This window comes from Manis javanica, chromosome 18 (genome assembly GCF_040802235.1).
Source record: "Manis javanica isolate MJ-LG chromosome 18, MJ_LKY, whole genome shotgun sequence".
Classification (NCBI taxonomy): Eukaryota; Metazoa; Chordata; class Mammalia; order Pholidota; family Manidae; genus Manis; species Manis javanica.
The window spans coordinates 23,268,305-23,295,176 of record NC_133173.1 but is presented as its reverse complement, the minus strand read 5'-3'; the positions used below and the strand labels follow the sequence as shown (position 1 = coordinate 23,295,176).

The 26,872-nt window shown below is 45.7% G+C and overlaps 1 protein-coding gene across 2 annotated transcripts in view; it reads left to right on the top strand.

The window, feature by feature from the left end:
• The window catches only part of CYFIP1 (cytoplasmic FMR1 interacting protein 1), a 97,937-nt gene that overhangs the window by 49,831 nt on the left and 21,234 nt on the right, over positions 1 to 26,872 (top strand). For both annotated transcript variants that reach the window (XR_012127078.1, XM_017660242.3), the window contains exons 14-23: positions 2,639 to 2,805; positions 4,031 to 4,178; positions 5,273 to 5,426; positions 6,456 to 6,612; positions 7,769 to 7,865; positions 9,443 to 9,519; positions 9,628 to 9,736; positions 10,637 to 10,756; positions 12,583 to 12,782; positions 24,782 to 24,869. Coding sequence is in view for 1 of the 2 variants with exons in the window: in XM_017660242.3 (XP_017515731.1) it covers positions 2,639 to 2,805; positions 4,031 to 4,178; positions 5,273 to 5,426; positions 6,456 to 6,612; positions 7,769 to 7,865; positions 9,443 to 9,519; positions 9,628 to 9,736; positions 10,637 to 10,756; positions 12,583 to 12,782; positions 24,782 to 24,869 (1,317 nt within the window). In the remaining variant the exon portion in view is untranslated. The remainder of the gene's footprint in view (positions 1 to 2,638; positions 2,806 to 4,030; positions 4,179 to 5,272; positions 5,427 to 6,455; positions 6,613 to 7,768; positions 7,866 to 9,442; positions 9,520 to 9,627; positions 9,737 to 10,636; positions 10,757 to 12,582; positions 12,783 to 24,781; positions 24,870 to 26,872) is intronic.

Below are 26,872 nucleotides of genomic sequence, written 5' to 3'. Positions count from 1 at the left end.
GCCCCCCGGGCAGAGCAGGTGCCACTCACGGTGTCTGGGAGTGGGCACAGCTTCTTGCTGTGGGGACATGGGGTTTCCAGAAAGGAGCCCCAGCACCCCTAGCCACTGAGTCCCCCCTCCTTGCTCTCACACACGTGGCTGGACTCCCTCATTCCTGCACTACTTTAATATGCCATTGGATGAACAGAAGTTCTTGATTTCAGTGCCATCGAGTCTCTGTCCTTTTGTAGTTGTACTTCCCCTGCTTGTTTAAGGAATCTGCATGCCCTAAGGTCATGAGAATATTCTCTCCTCTGTTCTCTCCTCTGCTGCCTTCAGGGTGTTTTTATTATTCTGTCTTTCACAATTAGATGGGAAATTCACCCCAATCTAGTTTTTCACATCTTCCTTCCCTCCCACCACTGTCTACCTTGTCAGCTTTGATGTGAATCAGGTGACAGCAAGTGTGCAGGTGAGTTTCTGCTCACTGTTCTGAAAGTTGGTCAGTTGTCTGTCCTGTCCTGGTAGTCTCTGTTATAATAACTGCTGTGTCTGATAAAGTGATTCTTTTTGTCTTAGGAGTTCTTGGCAATCCCTGCCCTCTTGTGTTTTCATAGACATTTTAGAATCAAATTTTTATATTTCACAGTGAAATCTTTTGGAATTTTTTATGGGCATATGAATAAACTTGTAGGTCATTTTAGGGAGAATTGACAAATATTAAGCCTTTTATGAATATGGCATATCCTCCCATTTATTGAGGTTCTGTCATTTCTTTTTTATAATCTCAAACTGTTGCACATCTTCTGTTAGCTGTGTTTCTAGGTATTTGATAATAGATGATATATTTTTAAATTGTTCTAAATGTTTGTCACTGGTACTTAAAACATAAGTATTTTTTATAGTTTTCCTAGATTCTACCAACTTTTATTTGTAATAAATTATGTATAGATTCTTTTGGTTTTGTATTTACATACCATATCATCTGGAAATGACAGTTTTATTTCTCCCATCCTTCTATTTTTTTTTAATAGATAACAACTTTTTTCCCCACATAATCTACACATCACTCATTTGAATGTAAAACTCAGCATTTAAAAAAAAAATATTCACACAGTCATGCAATCAAAATAAAATTTAGTACATTTTTATTGTCAGAAAGAAACTGCATAGCCACGAGCAGTTGCCCCCGTTTTCCTTTCCATCCAGCCTTAGACAGCAGCCAGCCTGGTTTCCATCTGTAGGTTTTCCTGTTCTGAACACTTCATATAAATGGAATGAGACAATATGTGGCTGTTTATGATTGACTACATTCACTTAATAAACATAATGTTTTCCAGGTTCACACATATTTCAGTATTTCATTCTTTTCATAGCCGAATAATATTATATGGATGTATCACATTTTGTTTATCCATTTATTAGCTGATGAACATTTGGTTTGTTTCTACTTCTCACTATAGTGAATACTGCTGCTGTATTCTTTGTGTACAGGTTTGTATGGATACATGTTTTCATTCCTTTTGATGATAACACCTAGGAGTGGAATTGCTGGGCTATCTGGTAACTATGTCTGATATTTTGAGAAACTATCAGACGGTTTTCCAAAACGGCAGCCTTATTTTATGTTCCTTCTGACAGTGTACAAAGGTTGCACTTGCTCTGAATCCTTGCAACACTTTTTATTGTCTGTCTTTGGTTTTAGTCATTCTGCTACATGTGAGTATATCTCATTAAGGTTTTGATTTGCATTTTCCTGTCAGCAATGATGCTGAGCATATTTTTATGTGCTTATTGACAATTTGTATTCCTTCTTGGGAGAAATGTCTATTTAGGCCATTTTCTAATTGGGGTGTCTTTTTTATTATTTTTTCTTTCTATATTCTAAATACCAGTTCCTTATGAACCATGATTTGCATTATTTTTTCCCATTCTGTGCATTGTCTTTTTACTTTCTCACTAGCGTTTTTTTGGTGACATTAAATTTATCTACTTTTTGTTGCTTGTGCTTTGGGTATCATATCTAAGTCACTATTTGAATTTTGAGTTCAAGTTAATTTGAATTCAAATTGGGGAATTCCCTTTTTTTAATAGAAATTTCCTTTTTTTTCTCATTTGAAAAACAACACAGAATCATAAAACGAATCCCCAAAGCAAATAAATATACAACATGAATGTGCAGCGAGGACAGTGCAGGGTCTGTATGCCATCATGGAGATGAACTTTGAAAAGTGTGGTGCAGTTTCTTTCAGGACTTTCTGTGCATATTAGTTCTGTGCACCATGATTGTTTAACAGGTGGGATCTGGATTGCAAACTCTTGAAACTTCTTTTTTCTTTTCCAGCTAATAACCTGTTTGCTCCCCTGAATCTTTATTCTTTTCCCTTTAAAGTCTTCCACAGGGGATGTCCTCTTAAGATGTGGGAATGTCTGAGTCAGTCACCAGATGCCCCGTTAGCCCCCTGGTGGAGTCAGGTACAGGACCCAAGAGGCAGCCGCTGACACGGTGCTGCACACAGTGCTCCTGGGAAGCCAGTCCCTGGGCAGTAGCTGTAAAACTGAAACAGGGAGACCAGAGAGAGGCATGGTGCTTGGCACCCGCTGCGAAGGAGCCCCTTCTGTCACTGTGAGTGCACTGACAGTCGTGTGTCCCCTGCAGGTGATCGCCATGATCAAAGGTTTGCAGGTGCTGATGGGTAGGATGGAGAGCGTGTTCAACCATGCCATCCGGCACACCGTCTATGCTGCGCTGCAGGACTTCTCCCAGGTCACCCTCAGGGAGCCGCTCAGGCAGGCCATCAAGAAGAAGAAGAATGTTATCCAGAGGTCAGCCCCATGCACACCCCGCCCTGAGAGCTCAGCATCCAGAGTTGTAGGGTCAGCATAGGTTTCAAAGCTGAAGAGTTCCATTTTCATGAGTAATCTCAATGCATTTATCATCAACTTCCAGGTACCCTTTGGGTGAATTTCCTGTAAATGTCCAATTATTCACCTGAACCACTACCGTAAATCAACTACAGGGGACCTAAGACCCAGGGACAAGGGCGGGAGAGTGTCTCAGTATTTGACGATCCTGATGAGCAGGCATGTAGGGACACGTCACCTAGATCCCATCTTCCACCTCAAAGTGTGTTGTCTTCAGTATTTTTCCTTCTAATCCTCGTGGCCTATCTTGTAAGCTGGTTGGAAACTACATAGATATTGAAATCCTGTAGTTATATTGAGCTAGCTTTCTCTTAATGATTAGCCTTTTAGATAAACTTGTCTTTCAGACATATCTATGTGAAATGAAGCTTACAGGGGCTCACAGATGTACTGATTTTATTTCGTTGTGTTGTAGTTGATATACTTGTCACTTGGCATTGTCTGATTTTCAGCGTTAAGACAGTTTTCACACTATCCTGCCAGATCGTGTCTCTCACCCTCAGGGCCTAATCAGAGGTTCTCCTCTTTCAGGTGCTTCCCACTTTGCTCATGCTCACCGTGACGGGAGGCTCACCACGTGGGAAATGTGCAGTGTAGTCTAAGAGTGACTCAGGTTTAGCTAGAACCTTCCCCATGAGGAGATCCGGAAAGGTGCAGGGGTGCCTCTGCCTCAAGCGTGGCACCGTGGGGATTCTCTACACAGTGGGGCCCTGCTGGGGACAGGTATATGTCCCAAATGAGTCGGGGACATACGCCCAGTCCCTGTGGCCATGCTGGTTCCCGGTAGGAAATGAGGGATCAGGCCTCGGGAGGCTGATTTCAGCTCTGGGTAGATGGATGTGTGTGGTCTAGCGTGATGCGGTATTCAGAAAGTAAACACCTTTTCTGGGCTAACGGATGCAGACTGCAGCCATCTGGGATCTAATGGGCTAGTAATGTCCCCAACAAAATGATCTGTTTTTAAAAGTTCATGTTAGACTGGCCCATTACCATGTCCCCCTGTGGTCCCCAGAGGAATTCCCGTGGGAGGGCTGGCCATTCTGAGAACTGTGTGTTAGGTGGAGATGTGATAGTAGATTCCTGAGTCTGTCAGCACTCAGTCCTCACTGCTAATGGGGCTGCTCAGTGTCCTGCAGGCCATCAGGAAGACTGTGTGTGACTGGGAGACCGGGCACGAGCCCTTCAACGACCCGGCCCTGCGGGGCGAGAAGGACCCCAAGAGTGGCTTCGACATCAAAGTGCCCCGGCGCGCAGTGGGGCCCTCAAGCACACAGGTTCTCGCCCCTCTCCTGCTGCCTGCTCCCTCCACGGGCTAGTCCTGGGTGGGGGGTGGGCAGTGAGGCCGGGAGTAAGATGCCATCGCCTGTCCGCTGCTCCGCTCTTCCCTGCCCAGGGGATGGGGAGCCTTAGTGGAGACATCCTTGCGATGCTCAGCTTGGGCTAATTGCATGCAGAACTTTGACTGCATCACCTTCCATTTCAAAAACGTGGGTGAAAGTCTCTGTGTCCTCATTTATGCTGTGTTTCCCAATGCGTGTTTAAATGTATAGTTAAAATTTTTATGTTGGGCCTAAAAATAATCATTCCTAAAGATAAAACTGGGAAATTTAAAACATAGCTTTCACATTTCCCCAGTCTGAAACTACCAGTGCTGTTCTCTCCTCGCACTCTGGGCACCCAGAGCGACTCTCCTTTGACTCACCTGAGTTAATGTGCCCTTCTGCTTTTCTCCTCCTGTGTGGAGACTTGGTACTTCTTACTCAATGTCTCCCTGTTGGGGCCTTTTATAATCTCTCCTGCCCATCTTTCAGGGAATTGCCAGCAAAGCATGTTGCTGGCTGTCTTAAATGCTCAGGTATTAGCCTGCCCAGGAGGTCCTGGTGTGCGTCCCCACCCCCTCACGTGTGCTGTGTGACTAACGGCTCTCTCCACCTCTCCCCGTCTGTCCGTGTCTAGCTCTTCCTGGTGCGCACCATGGCCGAGTCCTTGAGCTCTGCCGAGCTGCTCAGGCAGCTCAAGTCTCTGGGCATGGAAAGGCTCTTGCATGTGGTAAACGCGTTTCTGAGGCAGTCCTACACCTATCCTCCTCTTTTAACCTTTGGTGGTAAGACATCATTTGTTTTTCTTGTTGACCTTTATGTCATGGAGGTGCACTGCTCCACTACAAAGTCTTCTCCCAAGCAGCAGCAACTTGCCACCTAGATGGGTGCACAGACCCCCCTGGAGGAGCTGGCGTCGTGTGGGCCGAGGGCTCCAGCCTGGCTTGGGGCGTAGTGGAGCAGTCCTCCTCTGGTGATTTATCTAAGTTGGCATAACTAATATACCATGTGTATTTTCTCCCCCACAAATGTTTCTTTGGATAATGCAGCTTTACATGGTGAGAACCATGCTAGAGTCCCTCATTGCAGACAAAAGTGGTTCCAAGAAAACCTTGAGAAGTAGCCTTGAGGGGCCCACCATATTGGACATAGAAAAGTTCCATCGAGAGTCATTCTTCTACACTCACTTGATAAATTTCAGTGGTAAGAGACACTGCTGACCAGCGTACGGCCCAGCATGTTCTAACACCGCTAACACCGTCTAGAATGCTTCCACCTGCCTGACCGTCCCTGCTGTGGTCCCCTCACACACCCAGATGGTGGCGTGTGGTGTGACCTTCACTGCATTTCCTCAACTGTTGCTTTAAATACACAGCTGACCAGGGGGCACCATCCGTGTGCTGTGGCCCTTGGAAGTTTTGAGGGCTGTGGGCTGTGGCTGGCCCTGCAACCTGGACTCAGTCTTTGTAACCTGCACAAGGTCAGCAACACAGGCAAATGTCATCTCTCCCCTGGTTCAAGACCAAGACAGTGATAAATATTAGCAGCCCCACATGGGAAGATGTGTTAAGAGGCGGCAGGTGACCGGATGCAGGCAGCCCGTCCTGGGTGACAAGGGTGCTCAGTGGTGTCCTCTGACATCAGGGGGTCATCCATGTTTTTTCCTGGGCTGCAGCCACTTGCTCAGAGCAGGAGGCCTGTCTTTTGACCAGGGTGCTGCAGATTTGGAATAAATAGTAAGGCTTTTTTTTCCTTTTTATCAAAGTCTTCTTTCCATAAAAGAATGGAAATATTTTTTAAAAGTCTCTTTTTGCATCAGATTGACCTGCACTGAAAATGCTGCATTTTTAACCACAGTAAATAAAGTAATCCTGTTTTTATTCTCCTTTTAAAAAGGACTTTTTTCCTCCTGATGCCACCAAGAGGTTCCCAGGGTTGACAAGGTCCTGTGGGTGGGCAGTGGTGTCTGTGCTGGGCCAGCAGGCGCCGGATGCTGACGCTGATACCACTCCTTTCGTTGAGCACAGCCCGAGGTGGCTTTGCCCGCGTCCACACTGTGGTTTTCTCGTCCCTACTGTGAGGTGCTCTGTGACCCCTCCCTGCTCTCACCTGCTCCCGCATGGCTCAGGGCTGAAGGGAAAGGAACCAGAGCCTGGCACACGGCCCCCAGGATTGCCCTGCTGGGTGTTTTCTGCTTGTGGATATTAACATGGTGCTGTCTACTCCTTCAAGAAACTCTCCAGCAGTGCTGCGACCTTTCCCAGCTGTGGTTCCGGGAGTTCTTCCTGGAGCTGACGATGGGCAGGAGGATCCAGTTCCCCATTGAGATGTCCGTGCCCTGGATCCTGACGGACCACATCCTGGAGACCAAGGAGGCGTCCATGATGGAGTGAGCATCCTGTGGGCCTGCAGCGGCTTCTTGGACCTGGTGGCTGTGCTCCTTGTGGCATCTGGGAGTTAGGAGGAGTAGGAGGGGGCTGGGGCATTCTTAGTACTTCACTTGAAGTCATCATTCTTGGGGTAAGAACTCAGAGATTAATGCAAGTAATGGGTTTCTTGGCTCTGTGCTGAAGTCAGGAGCCCAGGCTGTAGAACCAAGTGCCTCCCTGACCAGGTGCTGGTGAGGCCCTAGGTGCTCAGCCAGGGTGAGGAACAGGAGATGTGGACTGGCCTTTCTTGACACATAGCCTCTGACTCAGATGAATTTGAGTTAAGTGTTAATTGAACAGCTTTGTTTTGAGGTCAGTGCTCAGAGGGAGTCAGACTTTCAAAATATGAAGTCCAAGGAGGGAAGGTAATAGAAGGGGGTAGGTCCTGTGACCAGATGAAGGGCTCCTCCCACTTGCAGGGTAGAGGTCAGCTCCTCGCCTTTGTGTGTGCGCATCAGTTTTCACATGGTGGGCAGGAGGATGGCCTCTCGTGCTCTTGAGCGGCAGTGGCATCTGTCCCACAGCACTAGTGGCGACATGAGGTGCCTGGAGACTTGGTGCAGAGGCTGTGGTCTGCCTCTGTGTCATGCCCCTGGGATTGGACACAGTCTCCTGCTGCAGGGCAGGAGGGTCTGGCACCCTCAGAGTGACTATGCTTCTGGAGCCCACTAGCTTTTGTCCAAACACGGCGCAGGTGTAGAGGGGTTTTTGCCGACACTGGACATGCTCATGGGCAGCTCTGGGACCTGGGACCTTCATTTGTTTTTCTTTTTAAGTCAGTTGATTCTTACAAATAAGAAAATAACTTGTTTTTGTGGTTATAAAAAATGATACATCCTTATGGTGAAAAATCTTGAAACATGGTAAGTGAGACGATGCAGTTACAGGAGGCCATTGTGGACGGCCAGGCGCTCAGTACACGGGTCCTACCTGAGGGTCAGCCGGCCTGGCAGGGCTCTGCTCTCAGGGCCCTTGACAGGAACCAGGTTTGGTATTGAAGTAACAGATTGTTTTTCCTCGCATGAGAAGAAAACAAAGTTAAATTTTTCTCAAGCGTGGGGCGTGCAAGGCCAGCAACCTGTGTGTAAGGCTGGGCTGACCACGTGCCCTCCACAGGTATGTCCTCTACTCCCTGGACCTGTACAACGACAGCGCCCACTACGCCCTCACCAGGTTCAACAAGCAGTTTCTCTACGATGAAATTGAGGCGGAGGTGAGGGCCCAGGCACCTCCCATTAGAGGAGGCAAATGTTCTTTATAATACAAGGAGGTTTAAACACTGGGAGGAGTTTTTGGAATGAACATTTTGGGCTGATCCTTCTGTCTGCACCTGCCTGCGCCCGCCACACCTGACGGTCGGGGGCCACCACCTGAGCCGCTGGGGGCAGGCTTCTCACTTGGTAGCAGGTCACGGGCGACTCTGCGTCCTCGCCCGTCTCCTGTTAGGAGCACAGTCTGAAGCAGGAGTGTTATACTTCCTAGTAGACACACTGAACCAACCCCTATTTTATTTTGTCCATTTTAGCTTTTTATTTTTGTTTGTTATAATTAATGCTTTAGTGAATGTCCTTGCATGTTATATTTTAGTTGTGTTGGATTCTTTCTTGAGGACAGATTCCTACAAGTGGAATTACTAAATCTGTCATAGAGCTAAGGAGCTACATCTTATTTTCTAGCTTAAGATGTAAGAGAATTTAACCTCAACAAACTGTGTTGAGCATCTGGGTCTCCTTCTCCTTAAAACAGCCACCAGAAAGTGCTCTTCCAGGGAGATGTATAGCTCCTGGGCAGCCAAGGATGGGCTCAGGTCAGAGACCTGTGGGCCCTAGGGCAGCTTCCCCAAGCACATGGCTTCCTCATCAGTTCCAGGGGTGGGGGTGCTTGCTCCATTTGGAGGGGAAGGGACGGTTTTGGGGGTGAAGTCACAGGGCCGCCTTTCCCCTGTCTCCTGACAGATCTCGCTGCTCAGAGCAGCTGGTTCCGCTCCAGGGGAGCTGTGGGTCGTTGCTGCCGGGTGCAGCACGCAGATGCGGTGCATAGTAACCCCTGGTAGCATGGGATGAAGAGAGACTTTTCCATAATCTTTGTATTTAAGAGAATAGGAACATTTTTTTTCCATCAGTAAGAAAGGTTCTGACATAGTTCTCACTGGCTATGTAGAGGTCACTCCTGGCCACACTTGTTGAATAATAAGATTGTTTCTTACCTGTCTTTTCTACTGAGTCTTGTTAGTTGCAAACAAAAGACTGTTTATTTAATTTTACATTCCCAGGACTTACTTAATAACTATAAGTTTGTACCTTTTGACCACCTTCATCCATTTTGCCCACCTCCATTCTCCCACTCCTGAAAACCTCCAGTCTGTTCTCTGTTTCCATGAGTTCAGTTTTTTTTTTGTTTGTTTGTTTTTTCAGATTCCACATATAATTGAGATCATATGGTATTTGTCTTTGTCTGACTTCTCCTAGCATAAAACCATTTGGGTCCATCCATGTTGTCCATGCAAAATGGCAGGATTTCCTTCTTTTTTAATGAGTAATATTTGTTGTGTATATGTGCTACATCTTCATCCATGCATGGACACTTGGGTTGCTGCCATGTCTTGGCTATTGTAAATAATGCTGCAGTGAACATGGGGGTGCAGATATCTTTTTGTTAGTGTTTTCGTTTCTCTTTGATAAATACCAAATATCCAGAAGTGGAACTGTTGGATCAAGCTTTTTTTTAAGTTGTGTCATTTGATCTTGATTTAGTGAATCAAAATCTAATGCATGCTTTCTTTTTCTTCAGGTGAATCTATGCTTTGACCAATTTGTTTACAAGCTGGCAGACCAGATATTTGCATATTATAAGGTTATGGCAGGAAGGTGAGTATGTGGTTTGTGATTTGGATATAAAGTCTTGGGTAGCCTGCTCTGACATTTCCATTAACATTCACAGTATGTGAGAAATATCCTCTCTTCTTGCTATACTAGTTTGCTTCTTGATAAACGGTTACGATCAGAATGCAAGAATCAGGGGGCAACAATTCATCTCCCACCGTCCAATCGCTATGAGACGCTTCTCAAGCAGAGGCACGTGCAGGTGAGCCAGGCCTCTCCTGGGTGTGGTGGAGTGTGGAGGAGCCGGCGTTGGAAGTAGTGGGGTTTTCTCAGAGCTCACTGGGTTTTTAATACATGTTGGTATGTTACGTGACTGTAGGACCGTCCTTATCAAGTGTTGAGGTTTTAAAGAGACTGTTTCTCTTGTATGATCTGAAACCCAGAGGAGACTTGCAATGCTCAGCTCCTGGCTTTCCAGGGGCCCGAATGCCAGAGCTTAAAAAGAATGAAGCAGAGAGACACACCTGTCAGCACAGAGTGTTGGAGAGGAGCTTTCTCTTGGCCAGCACAAAGAATAAAAATAAAATGTTTGTTTTTTGTTTTTTTTAAATGATATATATGCATCACAAAAACTTAGGAAAACACAGAAACTGGGGGAAAATTCCATACACTAGTACTATCTATTTAGAGTTAACCACATTTTGGGACATTCTTCACCAGGGTTTGGTCTGTATTTTTATGTTATTAGAATAATATTGAGCCACACATTGTTAACAGGATGCCGAAGGAGAGATGGGGTGATGTCTCTTTCTAGCCCTCGGGCACTGTGGGGGTCAGGCATGCACAGGCTGCTCTGTTGTGAGTGTCGGCCTGACACCGTGGCAGGGGGTGCTGATCCACTCTGATTCTCCAGAGCCTCCAGGCGGCTTGGGGTTTCTGCCTGGGGTGTTGGGAGTAAATTCACTGCAAAGAATGCTACCAAAACCCTTGATAGCTTCGACTTGTAGAACTTCGGCTCCAGGTAAGTAGGGTATTTAATCAGGACACATATGTAAAATTTCGTCTAAAATGCTTAAATACTGTGCATTATTTGTGCGTCTTATCTTTTGGGATCAGCTTCCGGGCGGCTGTCACTTACTCCTCCTACCCATTCCACCCCCAGCTCCTGGGCCGGTCCATAGACCTGAACCGGCTGGTCACTCAGCGTGTCTCGGCGGCCATGTATAAGTCCCTGGAGCTGGCGATCGGGCGGTTCGAAAGCGAGGACCTGACGTCGATCGTTGTGAGTGCTCTCTTGTTTCTCAGGCTCAGCACATTGTGGGGACTGGAGCTCGTTTGACTTTTGTCTTTACTGATAAACCGAACCAAAGGCAGGTTCAGCTTTCGCATAGAAATCAAAGGTGTGCACTGATGACACTTGGCCTATTCCGGGTATCTTTTTTTAGCATCTTCTCTTACTATTCACAATTGTAAATTAACTTCAAAGAACAAATAATCCTAGTCTTGAATAAATCATACCTAATTGTGGCAAAAGATTATGCAGAAAAACGAAAGGAGAAACATTTTAAAAATCAGAAGGAGATAAAGACAAAGAAAGCAGATTTGAGGAAAAATCACGTAGGAGATAGGGAAGATCCAGCACACCTGTCTGCCTGTCATAGGGGCCCCTGAAGCCGAGGACCAAAGCAGCAGGATGGACAGATATTAAAGACTGTGTTTCAAGAAAACATTGATTAAATAAACATACTGTAAATATATGTTAAAAGCATACATCATGTGCTTGGGAAAACTGACTCTAAGCGGCCAACACCAACTAGTATTTAAGTTAAAGTATTGGATTTTAAAGGAAAAGAGAAAGACTTCTGGGTATCTGAACAGTTTTCAGTCAAAGTCCGGTTGTCCTCAGACCTTTGCTGGCAGCTCTTTACAACCAGAGGCCAAGGAAAGGAGGGGTAAATTAAGGGTTTTGTGCTAAGATCAATCTTCCAAGAATAAAGGCTGCAGACAAATGGTAATGAGCATTCAGGGACATGTAGTGAACAGCTCTGGGTAAAAGAGTGGGAGATGCTTTGGCTGGCGGGTGGCTGTGTCCCTGGGGCATCGCCACACAAGGCGAGCAGTGCTCCTTGGGCCCTTCCACAGGATCCAACAGGCCGTCTTGGGGCTCAGAGACCCATGGTGGCCCTTCTTACAAACTTAGTTTGGTATAGGGCCATGGTGTTTTGATGGTCATTGTCCATGTGTGACTTGGGTTAACATCATTGGTCAAGGCTTTGGCATAGCCCACTAGAAATATATTGCAAGCCACATAGATAATTTTAAATTTACTCAGTCACATTGAAAAAGGAAAAAGAAGTAGGTTAAATTACTTCTTATAATCTATTTTATTTAACCCAGTATATCTAAAAATTAACAATTAAACATAAGAATTATAAAAATATTGTTGGCATGGATATCTTCTATTCTTTGTCTTCATACTCTGTTTTTGAAATCTGGCATGTAACTCAGATGCACAGCACACCTCAGGGTTCAGACCATGTTCTCATTGCTGTGTGTGGCCAGTGACTGCCGCAGTGGATAGCCCAGACCTCAGTGTGTCTCACAAATGGTCAGTGTGCAGGATTGGAAGGCCCTCTTGAGAACATTTGCTGCCTCTGCTGCACAGCCGTGCTTTTGAGTGACTCCAGGCACTGCAGAGAAGCTTACTCAGGCTGAGCCCTGAGGGCACGCGCAGTGTGCCAGCCAGGGGGGTTAGACACATCCCAGTGGTCTCTGCCCTGTGGGTGGTTGGAGGCCAGCCATAGGTGGTGCAGAGGTGACCACAGTGGAGAACAGATGATGGCCTTGTAGAGGTGGACACACAGGAGGGGTGTTTCAGAGACAGTGGAGAGGGCATGATGGATTCAGGTGCCAAGAAGCAAGTCTGTCACCTGCCAGGCTCCTACCACATGTGTTCTTGGCCTGGCTCACCTGCTGCCCTGCCGGGTGCCTCCTGCTGTCTCCTGCACCCCCGCCCCCACCCCACGATGGTGCTGCCTGTGTAGGGATTGGAGGCCGCTCCACAGGGCCAGGTTCTATCCTCACACCTCTGTCTTCGTGATCCTGTAGGAGTTGGATGGCCTTTTGGAAATCAACCGCATGACCCACAGGCTGCTAAGCAGGTACCTGACACTGGACAGCTTTGACGCCATGTTCCGGGAGGCCAACCACAATGTGTCAGCGCCCTATGGGAGGATCACCCTCCATGTCTTCTGGGAACTCAACTATGACTTCCTGCCCAACTACTGTTACAACGGCTCCACCAACCGGTGAGCATGCTGCCTCGTGGGCAGGTCCGGAGGCCCCTTCTGAAGAGTATCGGATGGGATGGTCTCGGGGCCTCCACCGTGTCCTTGAGATATGGTTCCCTCCTTGTCCCCATCACTCTCTTGTCCAGGACACACAGACCCACCCTCTGCTCTGTTGGCAAGTGCAGCCATGGGCCAGCCACTCAATATGTGGTTGTGGCTGTACACATGGAGGCTACATGATGGGCCATGGTTCCTGATGACACACTTATTGAGGCCCAGGTGGAATCCCATGGCACACGTAGACAGCAGCTGCAGGGCCTGCCCCACTGCACGGCTTTACGTCTACTTGATGGTGGCAGGCAGGGGTAACTCTCCTTTTCATTCATTCTGGGCTGTTAGCCTGCATGAGTCTCCAACCTTCCCACACACCTACCATTTTATCACCATTTGAGCAACACAAAGTGGACAGTCCTGTGAGTGGCACAGCTGTAGCAGTTTCATGGGATTTAGCCTCATGACAGCCCCAGTCCTGGGAAGGCCCTGTCTTGGCTCCACACACTGGGCAGTCACCACTCGGAGGTTTGTTCTTTCTGCTGAGCTCAGTTTCTGCTCTGAGTCAGCATGTGCAAGGTCTGTGCATGAGGGTGTGCATGTTTGTGTGTATGTGCATGTGAGAGACAGTAAATGTGTGAGTGGGTAAGAGAATGTGCGAGTGTGTGTCTGAGTCTGTGAATGTTATAACCAGTCATTAAAAATAAATGTCTTCTGCTCCGCTGTGCTCTTGGATATGAACGTCCCTCCATGTGATGGCTGGCTTGTCACTGACTGAGGCCGAGAGTGTTGTGTCTCTGGCTGAACTTGGGACAGGAGGCAGCCTGTCTGGTCGTACCTGCTGTTGTGTGGTCTGTTTGGGTCCCTCCAGGGGGATTTCCTTGGGAAATCAGAGCTGATCCGACAGAGCCTTGCCTGGCCCCAAGTGGCTGATGCCTTTCCCAGGCGGCGCCATCGCCTCCAGAGCTGTGGGCAGAGGAGCCCCTGAACGTGGCTGGACGCAGTCCCTTGTAACTAGACCCTAGGGATGACTTCCCTGTGTTAACTCCCTTTTAGGTGCCCATTTACTAAAGCAGGTATTTTTCAAGTTGTTACACTGTCTGAACTAACAGAGAACATATCTTTATTACACAAATAATGCATTGTAATTATGGAAAAGCTATAATCATTAAAGCTAAAAATAATTAAAACCCAAGATTTTCCTTGTAAAAAAATGTGTCTACCTTCCAGAATGTTTGCCATGCAGTCAAATGTGCATATGTATTTTGTATTTTGCCAAAATGGGTGTTATTAGACCTAGCATTGTATACACATTCTTTTTCCAGGTGATGACATCACAAGCAGGGTCAGTCCTTGTGAGTGAGGATACACCTGTGCTTGTTCTGAGTCTAAAAATCTGTTTAAGTCATGGCCAAGATTCTCAGGATTTTCTTAGTTTTGGTTGGTCCATTTGGAGCACTTATTTTTCCTCATGTTTAGGATTGGTGTTCTCCAAAAGTGGAACACTTGGTGCATGGAGAAAAGGCGTGATGGTGGGGTCAGAATCGGTGACACAGGGCATTGTGATTTTTCTTTTGTATTATTTTAGATAGTGTTTTTGATCACCTAGCATTTTGTCACACTTACAGGGATTTCTCAGAGGTCTTGCAAAAGGAGCGGTTGAGGTTGTTCCACACTGTCTTGTGCACTTCCGCAGGGGAGCTCTGGCGTCCATACGGCCCTGCCCGCCCTGCTCCCCGGTGACATTCCGCGGGCCAGGTGGGGGAGGGAGAGGGCTGCACAGCGACGAATATTCGGCATGCGCCTTAAGCCATTCCTTTGTACTGCTGTTTTCTGAAAGGTGCTCCAGGCATCTGAGGGAAAGTTGGAGGCAGTGATGGGGAGTGGCTCGGGTTCCGAGGGCCACCCAAGCTGCGCTTGGTGGGGGCCTCCCCTGGGTGCTGAGGAAGATGCCCACTGCCCCGTGGCCGCCGGCAGCGGGGCCTCCCAGGGCTCAGGCAGGATGCTGGCACCGTGTGACCAGCGACCTGAGGGAGGGGGGAACCTGCGGCAGCTGCCTGCGTGGCAGACAGACAGACATCTGGTAGATGAGCTGGAGGCACTGAGCGGCCGGCCCCTCGGTTTCCTGAGGCCACACAACATGATGTGTGACGTACGTGACAGCAGGCAGAAGGGAGGGTGCCAGGTGCCTTTATCTGCTGTGGCGTATTTCCCCGCCCAGCGGTGAGGCACTGCGAGCATCGCTGTGTGCAGAGCGAGCTCAGAGCCCCGGGGGGCTGCATGCCGGCCACCGGAGCAGCAGGAGGCCACCAAGCCACAGTGGCTGCTGTCTTGCTGCACGCCCTCCTGGAGCCGGGTGGCCGTACCTGGAGCCTCAGGCTCGTCGTTGGCACGGTCCAGAGGAAGTGACTTGGCCTCCGTGGTCACAGAAGCCTGAGGTGTGATTCCAAGGGAGGCCTGGCCGTCAGAGTTCACTTGAGGGACTGACATCTCACGCTCGTGTTGACAAAGCCATTATCTCCGTATTTCTAACTGGTCTTGCAGCGGACTCCTTAAGGCTTCATTGTATGGAAAAAGATTTTTTCTTTTTTTAAAATTTTATTTTGGTATCATTAATCTACAATTACATGAAGAACATTATGTTTACTAGGCTCTCCCATTCACCAGGTCCCCCCCACAAACGCCATGACAGTCACTGTCCATATCTGCGTAGTAAGATGCTATAGAATCACAACGTGTCTTCTCTGTGTTGCACAGCCCTCCCCGTGCCCCCCCCACACATTATACATGCTAATCGTAATGCCCCCTTTCTTTCCTCTCACCCCTTATCCTTCCCTTCCCACTCATCCTACCCAGTCCCTTTCCCTTTGGTAACTGTTACTCCATTGTTGGGTTCTGTGATTCTGCTGCTTTTTTGTTCCTTCAGTTTTTCTTTGCTTTTATACTCCACATATGAGTGAAATCATTTGGTGCTTGTCTTTCTCTGCCTGGCTTATTTCACTGAACAAAATACCCTGTAGCTCCATCCATGTTGTTGCAAATGGTAGGATTTGTTTTCTTATGGCTGAGTAATATTCCATTGTGTATATGTACCACATCTTCTTGATCCATTCATCTACTGATGGACACAGATTGCTTCCATTTCTTGGCTATTGTAAATAGTGCTGTAATAAACATAGGGATGCAACTGTCTTTTTCAAATTGGGCTGCTGCATTCTTAGGGTAAATTCCTAGAAGTGGAATTCCTGGGTCAAATGGTATTTCTATTTTGAGTTTTTTGAGGAACCTTCATACTGCTTTCCACAATGGTTGAACTAATTTACGTTCCCACCAGCAGTGTAGGAGGGTTCCCCTTTCTCCACAACCTCGCCAACATATGTTGTTTGTCTTTTGGATGGTGGTGATCCTTACTGGGTGTGAGGTGATATCTCATTGTGGTTTTAATTTGCATTTTTCTGATGACTAGCGATGTGGAGCATCTTTTCATGTGTCTGTTGGCCATCTGAATTTCTTCTTTGGAGAACTGTCTGTTCAGCCCCTCTGCCCATTTTTTAATTGGATTGTTTGCTTTTTGTTTGTTGAGTTGCGTGAGCTCTTTATATATTTTGGATATCAATCCTTTATCAGATCTGTTATTTATGAATATATTCTCCCATAAGGTAGGATGCCTTTTTGTTCTATTGATGGTGCCCTTTGCTGTACAGAAGCTTTTCAGCTTGATATAGTCCACTTGTTCATTTTTGCTTTTGTTTCCCTTGCCCAGGGAGATATGTTCATGAAGAAGTCGCTCATGTTTATGTCCAAGAGATTTTTGCCTATGTTTTTTTCTAAGACTTTTATGGTTTCATGGCTTATATTCAGGTCTTTGATCCATTTCGAATTTACTTTTCTGTATGGGGTTAGACAATGATCCAGTTTCATTCTCTTACATGTAGCTGTCCAGTTTTGCCAACACCAGCTGTTGAAGAAACTGTCATTTCCCCATTGTATGTCCATGGCTCCTTTATCATATATTAATTGACCATATATGTTTGGGTTAATGTCTGGAGTCTCTAATCTGTTCCACTTGGTCTGTAGCTCTTCTTGTGCCAGTACCAATTGTCTTGATTACTGCGGCTTTGTAGTAGAGCTTGAAGTTGGGGAGCAAGATCCCCCCGCACTTTATTCTTCCTTCTCAGGATTGCTTTGGCTATTTGGGGTCTTTGGTGGTTCCATATGAATTTTAAAACTATTTGTTCCAGTTCGTTGAAGAATGCTGTTGGTAATTTGATAGGGATTGCATCGAATCTGTAAATTGCTTTAGGCAGAGTGGCCATTTTTACTGTATTAATTCTTCCTAGCCAAGAGCATGGGATGAGTTTCCATTTGTTAGTGCCCTTTTTAATTTCTCTTAAGAATGTCTTGTAGTTTTCAGGGTATAGGTCTTTCATTTCTTTGGTTAGGTTTATTCCTAGGTATTTTATTCTTTTTGATGCAATTGTGAATGGAATTGTTTTCCTGGTTTCTCTTTCTATTAGTTCATTGTTAGTGCATAGGAAAGCCTCAGATTTCTGTGTATTAATTTTGTATCCTGCAACTTTGCTGTATTCCGATATCAGTTCCAGTAGTTTTGGACTGGGGTCTTTAGGGTTTTTTATGTACAATATCATGTCATCTGCAAATAATGACAGTTTGACTTCTTCTTTACCAATCTGAATTCCTTGTATTTCTTTGTTTTGTCTAATTGCCGTGGCTAGGACCTCCAGTACTATGTTGAATAACAGTGGGGAGAGTGGGCATCCCTGTCTTCCTGATCTTAGAGGAAATGCTTTCAGCTTCTCCCTGTTCGGTATGATGTTGGCTGTGGGTTTATCATATATGGCCTTTATTATGTTGAGGTACTTGCCCTCTATACCCATTTGTTGAGAGTTGTTATCATGAATGGATGTTGCATTTTATTGAATGCTTTTCAGCATCTATGGAGATAATCATGTGATTTTTGTCCTTTTTTTTTTTTTATATGGTAGATGATGTGGATGGATTTTTGAATGTTGTACCATCCTTGCATCACCGAGATGAAACCCACTTGATCATGGTGCATGATCCTCTTGATGTATTTTTGAATTCAGTGTGCTAATATTCTGTTGAGTATTTTTGTATCTATGTTCATCAGGGATATTGGTCTGTAATTTTCTTTTTTGGTGGGGTCTTTGCCTGGTTTTGGTATTAGCGTAATGCTGGCTTCATAGAATGAGTCTGGAAGTATTCCCTCTTCTTCTATTTTTTGGAAGACTTTAAGGAGAATGGGTATTATGTCTTCTCTGTATGTCTGATAAAACTCCGCCATACTGGCCTGGGAGTTTTGCTCTTGGGTAGTTTTTTGATTACCAGTTCAATTTCTTTGCTGGTAATTGGTCTGTTTAGATTTTCTGTTTCTTCCTTGGTCAGTCTTGGAAGGTTGTATTTTTCTAGGAAGTTATCCATTTCTTCTAGGTTTTCCAGCTTGTTAGCATATAGTTTTTTTTTTTTATGTGTTCAGTTGTTTATTGGGTATATAAACAAAAAATACATATTGTTTCTAAGGGGAGAGCCCCCAGAAACAGGTTTTTTTTTTAAATTTTAAAAATTTTGTTGTCATTAATCTACAGATACATGAAGAACATTATGTTTACTAGGTTCCCCCATTCACCAAGAACCCTCCACACACACCATTACAATCACTATCCATCAGTGTAGTAAGCTGCTGTGAGATGCCGTAGAAGCACTACTTGTCTTCTCTTGCACATACAGTTTTTTGTCGTATTCTCTAATAATTCTTTGCATTTCTCTGGGGTCCTTCGTGATTTTTCCTTTCTCATTTCTGATTCTGTTGATGTGTGTAGATTCTCTTTTTCTTTTTATAAGTCTGTCCAGGGGCTTATCTACTTTGTTTATTTTCTCAAAGAAGCAGCTGTTGGTTTCATTGATTTTCTGTTGTTTTATTCTTCTCAATTTTATTTATTTCTTCTCTGATCTTTATTATGTCCCTCCTTCTGCTGACTTTAGGCCTCATTTGTTCTTCTTTTTTCAATTTCAATAATTGTGACTTTAGACTATTCATTTGGGATTGTTCTTCCTTCTTTAAATATGCCTGGATTGCTATATACTTTCCTCTTAGAACTGTTTTCGCTGCATCCCACCGAGGTTGGGGCTTTGTGTTGTTGTCATTTGTTTGCATATATTGCTTGATCTCTATTTTGATTTGGTCGTTGATACATTGATTACTTAGGAGGATGTTGTTAAGCCTCCATGTTTTTGTGAGCCTTTTTGCTTTCTGTGTACAATTTATTTCTGGTTTTATACCTTTGTGGTCCGAGAAGTTGGTTGGTAGAATTTCAGTCTTTTTGAATTTATTGAGGCTCTTTTTGACATCTAGTATGCGGTTTATTCTGGAGAATGTTCCGTGTGCACTTGAGAAGAATGTGTATCCTGTTGCTTTTGGGTGTAGAATTCTATAGATGTCTATCAGGTGCATCTGTTTTAGTGTGTTGTTCAGTGCCTCTGTGTCCTTACTTATTTTCTGTCTGGTGGATCTGTCCTTTGGAGTGAGTGGTGTATTGAAGTCTCCAAATTGAATGCGTGGCATTCTATTTCCTCATTTAATTCTGTTAGTATTTGTTTCACATATGTTGGTGCTCCTGTATTGGGTGCATATATATTTATAATGGTTATATCCTCTTGTTGGACTGACCCCTTTATCATTATATAATGTTGTTCTTTACCTCTTGTGACTTTCTTTGTTTTGAAGCCTATTTTATCTGATATTAGTACTGCAACAGCTGCTTTTTTCTCCTTGTTGTTTGCATGAAATATCTTTTTCCGTCCGTTGACTTTTAGTCTGTGCATGTCTTTGGGTTTGAGGTGTGTCTCTTGTAAGCAGCATATAGATGGGTCTTGCTTTTTTATCCATTCTATTACTCTGTGTCTTTTGATTGGTACATTCAGTCCACTTACATTTAGGGTGATTATTCAAAGATAGGTACTTATTGCCATTGCAGACTTTAGATTCGTGCTTACCAAAGGTTCATGGTTAGCTTCTTTACTATTTTACTGTCTAACTTAACTCACTTATTGCGCTATTATAAACACTGTCTGATGATTCTTTATTTCTCTCCCTTCTTATTCCTCCTCCTACATTCTTTATATATTGGTTGTTTTATTCTGTGCTCTTTTGTGTTTCCTTTAACTGCTTTCGTGGGTAGTTGATTTTATTTTTTGCCTTTAGTTAGTATTGGTTGGTCTGCTTTCTTTGCTGTGATGTTATTTTCTCTGGTGACATCTATTTAGCCATAGGAGTGCTCCCATCTAGAGCAGTCCCTCTATAATACCCTGTAGAGGTGGTTTGTGGAAGGCAAATTCCCTCAACTTTTGCTTGTCTGGGAATTGTTTAATCCCTCCTTCATATTTAAATGATAATCGTGGTGGATACAGTATTCTTGTTTCAATGCCCTTCTGTTTCATTGCATTAAATATATCATGCCTTTCTCTTCTGGCCTGTAAGTTTCTGTTGAGAAGTCTGATGATAGCCTCATGGGTTTTCCTTTGTAGGTGATTGTTTTTCTCTCTCTGGCTGCCTTTAATACTCTGTCCTTGTCCTTGATCTTTGCCATTTTAATTATTATGTGCCTTGGTGTTGTCCTCCTTGCGTCCCTTCTTTTGGGAGTTCTGTGGGCTTCCATGGTCTGAGAGATTATTTCCTCCCTGAGTTTGGGTGAGTTTTCAGCAGTTATTTCTTCAAATACACTTTCTATCCCTTTTTCTGTCTCTTCTTCCTCTGGTGCCCCTATAATGCGAATATCGTTCCATTTGGGTTGGTCACACGGTTCTCTTAGTATTCTTTCATTCCTGGAGATCGTTTTATCTCTCTCTGCCTCAGCTTCTCTGCCTTCCTGTTCTCTGATTTCTATTCCATTAATGGCCTCTTGCACCTCATCCAGTGTGCTCTTAAGTCCTTCCAGAGGTTGTTTTATTTCTGTATTCTCCCTCCCAACTTTATCCTTTAGCTCTTGCATATTTTTCTGTAGCTCCGTCAGCATGGTTATGACCTTTATTTTTAATTCTGTTTCACGAAGATGGGTTAAATCTATGTCCCCAGGCTTCTTCTCGGGGGTTTTCTGGATTATTCTTGACTGTATCACATTCTTCTGCCTTTTCATGGTGATAGACGTAGTCATGGGCAGTTGGCGCACGTGTTAGCTGGGAGAACAAAGTCCCTTCCTGCTTCCTTGTCATCTTGCCCACCTCACTGCCTCTGCCGGTTACCTGCACACAGGGAGCAGCTTCTGTTTTTATTTCCTGAACCGCCACGTGTTGGGCAGCCAAGAGCCCTGTGGGGAGTTGCAGGTGCGCTGCGTGTTCTCTACTGCAAGAACTCTGACCCCTAGTGCCTTGTCTCAGGCATCTGCACGCCAAAGGGGCCTCTGAGTCTTGCCCAGGTTGCTGTGGAGGAGGCTCTGGGTGGCCGCTGTGGGTCTGGCTGCTCTCAGGGTGCTCCCCTGCTTTGGTGGGTCTGCCCCAAAGGGGGAATGAATGGCAGGCTGCTTATCGCCATGAGGGGCTTCAGAGCTGCGCTACCGCCCAGGGAACTTGGGTGCCTGGAGTTCCCTGGGATTCCAGGCTGCTGGACTGAGTGTGCCGGGATGCTTCCGTCCAGCTGTGGAGTCCCTGTCCCTATAAGACTTTCAAAAAGCACTCACCTTTCTTTTGTCCCAGGGGCGCTGGCTGCAGGACTCGCTCGCAGATGCTCCATTTCCCTTGTATCTAGCACTCCACTCACTGTGTGTCTGCGCTCCGGTGTGATGGCTGGGGCTGGGTATTTAGCAGTCCTGGGCTCCCTCTCCCTCCCCACTCTGACTCCTCTCCTCCCGCCCAGAGCTGGGGGGAGGGGTGCTCGAGTCCTGCAGGGCCAAGGCTTGTATCTTACCCCCTTGGTGAGGCGCTGGGTTCTCGCAGTTGTAGATGTAGTCTGGCTGTTGTCCTGTATCTTCTGGTCTCTCTTTTAGGATTAGTTGTATTTGTTGTATTTTCACAAATATATATGGTTTTGGGAGGAGATTTCCACTGCTTTACTCATGCCTGCCATCTTGGCTCCTCTGGAAAAAGATTTTAAAGTCTCATTTTGTATGTCCAAGTTGTTTTTGGAAATCTGGGAAGAAAAAAGTGCCAACCAGTATTTTACCTCCATGCGTGAGGGTTTTCTCAGCCTGCTAGAGGGAGACCAGAACTTGATTCTGCACTCAGTGTCATCTGCTTGTTGTGCTGTCTGTTTCTGATGAGAGATTTTGCCTGGGGACTAGAAGGTGGCTTAGGGTAGACTGTGACCTAAATTTAACCTGTACAACTCATAATTGAGTAGCAGTGCTCTAGCCCTAGAAATAGGCCAGCAGTTGGGGTTGGAGTGAGGCCTCTGGTGGAAGACGGAGGGCAGGGTGTGTCCTCAGTGTGGTGTGCCAGGGAGGCAGAGGGCAGCCCCTGGCCCATCACTGGCTGTGTTAGCCCCTGTCCCTGGATAGGAGGGTGGCTGCCAGATTTCTCCACTGGCAGGTTACTGTTTCTCTGTTTGCAGTTTGTAAGTGATTCATGGGGAAATAATTTGAGACTTTGTGAAAGCCCTGTTGGGTGACCCCATTGCTCTTGAGCTCTGTCTGCTTCCTGCTGCACAAGAAGTTCCTGGCTCACCTTGCTCTCCTGCTCTGTCCTAGCATCTGTCATTTCTGCAAGGATGATTCCTTGTAGTGGAGAATATTTTTAAACTAATCCTGATACTTAAAAACTAAGTCTCGGTATTAGATATGCTCATCGCTGCTGAGATGTCATTGTGTCAGACCCTTGTGGTTGTCAGAGCTGGGACATGTTTACACGTCTGCTGTATAGGTAGGTTCCTAGGGCTGCTGTGACCAAGTACCATGAACCCGGGGTTTTAAAACAGCAGAAATTTATTCTCTTACAGTCCTGGAGGCTGGAAGCAAGCCTAAGGTCAGGCTGTCATCAGGGCCGTGCTTCCTCGAGACTGTGCATGGTCTTTTCTTGCCTCTTCCCAGCCTCTGGGGGTGGCCGTTGTCTGTTGTGTTCCCTGGCGGGCGGCTGCCCCGCTCCCGTCCCTGTCACCGTCGTGGTGTGGCCTCCTCCCTGTGGGTCTCTGCTCCCATGGGGATGAGTCACACCAGATTTAGGGCCCATCCTACTTCAGTAGGAGCTCATCTTATGTTTCTGAACAAGATCGCATTCTGAGGAACTGATAATTAAGACTTCAAATTATCTATTTTTAGGGGATATAATGCATACCCACTTCTCTGTAACTGTCCATTAAACCAATAACTCAACATTGGTGCCTTCAGTCCTCACTCAGCACTGCAGGGTTTATTCTAATCTCCTTTTCCATTATTGTAACTTCCTTCTATCCTGAGAATGCTTGTTTCATTATTCTTAGTGTGTTTACTTGTGTGCTCAATTCTAAAAAACACAGAAAGTAGTTTCAGAATTTAATCCATACCACAAGAAACAGACATACTAACTAGTATTCAACATTTCCAGTTTTTCTGTCTTCAGATTAAGAATATATATATATAGTCAAAATATGGTATTTAAAAGTTATTTAGGGTGGTGGCATAACAGGGGTTTGGGTTTACTTTTTGCCTTAAACAAGTGAAAAACTAAACAAAACTTATGAAACGACGGTTCTGAGACATCGGATGTTTCCCTGAAGGAAAGAGGTGAGTCCTGTGATTTCCCTGGCTTTCTGCCTGGAATCACTTTCCGAGCCATGGTGTGGAGAGGGTGACCCAAGTGCAACTTTGAAGACTTGTTTGGTGGAGGATTCAGATTGGAAATTGAGGAAGGTGAGACAGCTGGAATTTGCAGGGCAGAGTATGGGAAAGAGGGGAACTACATGGAGAAACAATTCCTGAAACCAACTTTAGTATTTGCTTGGATATTAAACTGTGTGTGTGTTTTGTGGGACTCCTCAAGGCTAGGCAAAGAGCTGAAAGCGGAACAGTTCCTAGAGCTCACGTAGGCCAAGATGCATTTGGGGCCCTGCCAGCAGGCCTGGAGAACCTCGCTGAGGGGCCTGCCTTTGTACTAGCCCTTAGGGCAGTGACTTCTTTGCCACCCTAATGCACCAGGAAAGGATCCGGCTGACTTGCAAGCAATTTAATGGCCTGCCCAAAAGACTCAACACTCTTCAAAGGAAAACAACAAAATCAAGATGCTCAGTAACATGACATTCTCTGTAAACGTATGTCCCTTTCATGTACTGGTGGCATTTTGGCAATTATATCCTTTTTTATTTACTAAAGTATAGTATGTGTTAATCAAGTTCAGAGAATCTAATAATTAGCAAATCTGTGTATTTTCTTTATTATAACTCTTTGCAAAACTTTTATATGTTTAAATGAACCCTTCTGATTTGAAAGTATTAGTCAAGTTTGACATTTCTGCTTTAAAATTCAAGCATTTGAATTTGGCCTATCCTAATCCATTATCAAGTCAACAGTGTTGGCTAAATGAGTGTGGCTATAAACACATAGTGTGCTCAGTCTTCCTGCCAGCTTGTAATAGGCAATGTGAGGAACTGGCCTTCCCTCCCCTGTCCCCGCTGTCATTACTGTGTCCAGGGGCCCAGCAAGGTCTAAGTGCTTGAGCATTACCACTTGTCAGAGGACTGACTTAGGCTTGAAATGGTTCTGATACCAATGGGCCGGGCTCTCCTTCCTGAGTTTGGAGACTGGGTTTACATGGTATGAGGATAGGGTGTTCTATCTTCCTGAATTCAGATACATTTATCATACTTAGAGTATTTATGTCTCGTTTATACTATGTTTTTTGATTTCCTAGAATTTTCCTATGTGACGAGGAATACTTAATTGATGGGTAATGGAAAAGTTCTGAATTTTAAAAAACTAACATTAAATTATTCATTGTTTTTTCCTTTTATCTTTCCTATTTAGATTTGTTCGGACAGTCTTACCATTTTCTCAAGAATTTCAAAGAGATAAACAGCCTAATGCACAACCCCAGTATTTGCATGGATCAAAGGTAGGTTCTTTTGAATTTGTGTCAATACTTTTAAATCTGCAATGAAGCACATTTTGAGGTTTAGTTTAAATCCGTGTACTTGCAATGATTTAAGTGTATCATGCCATATAAGAAATGTTACTGTTTTCTTCCATTAGCAGCTTCCTGAAAAGCAGTGTGGTATAGTGACAGCCCTCTGGCCATGTGGTGGGTGTTGGGCTAGGTCCACCTCACTCCTGGGTTAGTGCCAGTGAATTTACAGATTTAGAGGTTTAAAAGCATCCAGCCAGGAATGTATGTAGAAGAGTTTCAGGGGCACATCTGTGACAGAAGACCAGGGTGCTCTGTACAGATGTGATGCTGTGAAGGGAAGAGGCGCGGTGGAAGGGGGAGGTGGAAATCATTGGCACCCAGTAGCCGCCGGCAAGCAGGTGAGGTAGTGCAGACACAGGATGCCTGCTGTCTCGTAGGACAGGCAAGCGCCTTGGCTAGGAGGCTGGGTTTGCACAATCAGAGTATATAAGGGTTAGTATTGTTAATATTTAAAACATTTTTACAACTTAATACGAAAAAGACAGACATTCTGTAGTAAAAAGAAGATAGATGCAATGAGCAGACATTTCCCAAAAATGTAGTAAAAAAATAAAAATAGATATCTAGTTTTGCCAGGAATTGAAGATAAATAAAGAAGAGCAGTCAGGATTATTTTTCCCTCAGACTGGGGAAATTCAGAGCCCCGACTCATTCTGGGGCAGAGTAAAGCCGTGTGACATGCCACCGCGGTGTGCCCACGGGACTGTGGCATCCGGGGCCATCTGCCGACACGTATCAGGATGCAAACATTCTGACTCATGGGAAGCCAGACACTTAAGGAAGTGGATCCGGAGAGGAGAAAGTGAGGTCTGTCACTGGGGTGGCCACACACATTGTCCTGAAGCATACGGAGGAGACCTGCGCAGCACAAGCCCTAGAACAACCAATTCCAGAGGGTGCAGCGCAGTCGTTAAAAGTATTTGCACAGATCTTATTGACAGGTCATGGGTCAGTATTTTATTAATTAAAAAAAAAATTCAACTCCAAATACAGTGACCCTAAATGTAAAGAGATACACAGAGAAAAGACGACCAGGGCCCTGCGCCGCAGCTGCTCTGGGAGGGCTGCCCTGAGAAGTGCTGCCCTTTTCTGAGCTCTGTGTGGTGTCCGATTGTTCTCCCTGGCTTGTCAAGCTGCTCCCGGATGCGGGTGTCAACCTCAGCCTCGTGGGGCCTGGCCTGTGGGCTGTGGTCTTGGGGCGTGGCCCTGCCTTCAGCTGAAGGCCTCGGAGCCTGGAGCTCCGGGCAGCAGCTGCTCAGTTGCAGCTGGAGGGGCTGAGGTTTGGGTGGTGCCTTGTCCACATTTTTCTGCGTGTTCTTCTCACCATTGTAGTCATGAGCCTGTTAACATAATGACGTGAAGAGACTGCTGTGGCCCCCCAGCCCAGACTCTCAGAGGGTCTCAGCACAGTCTCCCTTCTCTGACTAGTCTTGGAAGAGCTGTGCCTGCTGCGTGCCCTCTGCCGCCCTCTCCTTTCCCTCCGGCCCCGTGGTGCCATCATCTGCCTGCGGCTGCCCACCTCTGCCTTTATCTATAATGCTTCATAAGCTAATGTGTCCACTTAAAACTTTCACCCTGTCAGATAAGGACAAGCCAGTGTCGAGTAGAGGATGTATTTGAGAGGAATGGAAACTGTTTTGGTAGAAATAGAGATTCTTTGTGTATTGCATAGATATGTATGTGGACTTTCAAACTGCAAACGAAGTGTAGGGTGGGCGTGGCCCTCCTGAGAAGCTCACTCCTGGGAGTGCTGCAGATGGGACTGTGGGGACAGCCCCTGCTGGTTTTCCAGGGCAGCCTCCCTCCACTGAGGGGATGCAGAGGGGCCTGGGGTCTACAGGGTGTGGGCCAGTGGCAGCAAGGGGCCGGGGTCTACAAGGTGTCAGGGAGCAGGCAGAGCGTGACATGGGTGGAAAGGCATTACCCTTGTC